Source organism: Apaloderma vittatum, unplaced genomic scaffold (genome assembly GCF_000703405.1).
Source record: "Apaloderma vittatum isolate BGI_N311 unplaced genomic scaffold, ASM70340v1 scaffold26359, whole genome shotgun sequence".
NCBI lineage: Eukaryota > Metazoa > Chordata > Aves > Trogoniformes > Trogonidae > Apaloderma > Apaloderma vittatum.
Genome location: NW_009733873.1, coordinates 13,781 through 14,114, shown reverse-complemented (window position 1 = coordinate 14,114; position 334 = coordinate 13,781). Strand labels below are relative to the sequence as shown.

At 59.9% G+C, this 334-nt stretch overlaps 1 protein-coding gene across 1 annotated transcript in view; it reads left to right on the top strand.

Moving 5' to 3' along the window:
• Positions 1-6: 6 nt before the first annotated feature.
• SLC46A1 (solute carrier family 46 (folate transporter), member 1) overlaps positions 7-334 on the top strand; it is a gene marked incomplete at its 5' end in the record, with an annotated part of 3,123 nt that continues 2,795 nt past the window's right edge. The window contains 2 exon segments of the mRNA XM_009876069.1: positions 7-128; positions 130-325. Coding sequence (XP_009874371.1) covers positions 7-128; positions 130-325 — 318 coding nt within the window.

Below are 334 nucleotides of genomic sequence, written 5' to 3'. Positions count from 1 at the left end.
GGTCTCTTGCAGGAGGTGGAAGCGTTAGTGTCCCACTGGAACCTCTACATTAACCTAGGAGGCTTCTTCGTTGGGCTCTTCTCCGTGACTCTCTTCGGGCCATGGAGCGACAGTGCGGGCCGCCGTCCGGCGCTTGGGTATGGCCGCGCAGGCAGCCATCTACCTTCTCGTCATGTACCTGCAGCTGCACGTCGCCTATTTTCTCCTTGGACGCCTCTTGAGTGGCCTCACGGGAGACTACAACCTGATCCTGGCCAGCTGCTTCGCCTACGTGGCTGACACCAGTGACAAACATGCGCGTACATTCCGCGTCGCCATCCTTGAGGCGTGCCTG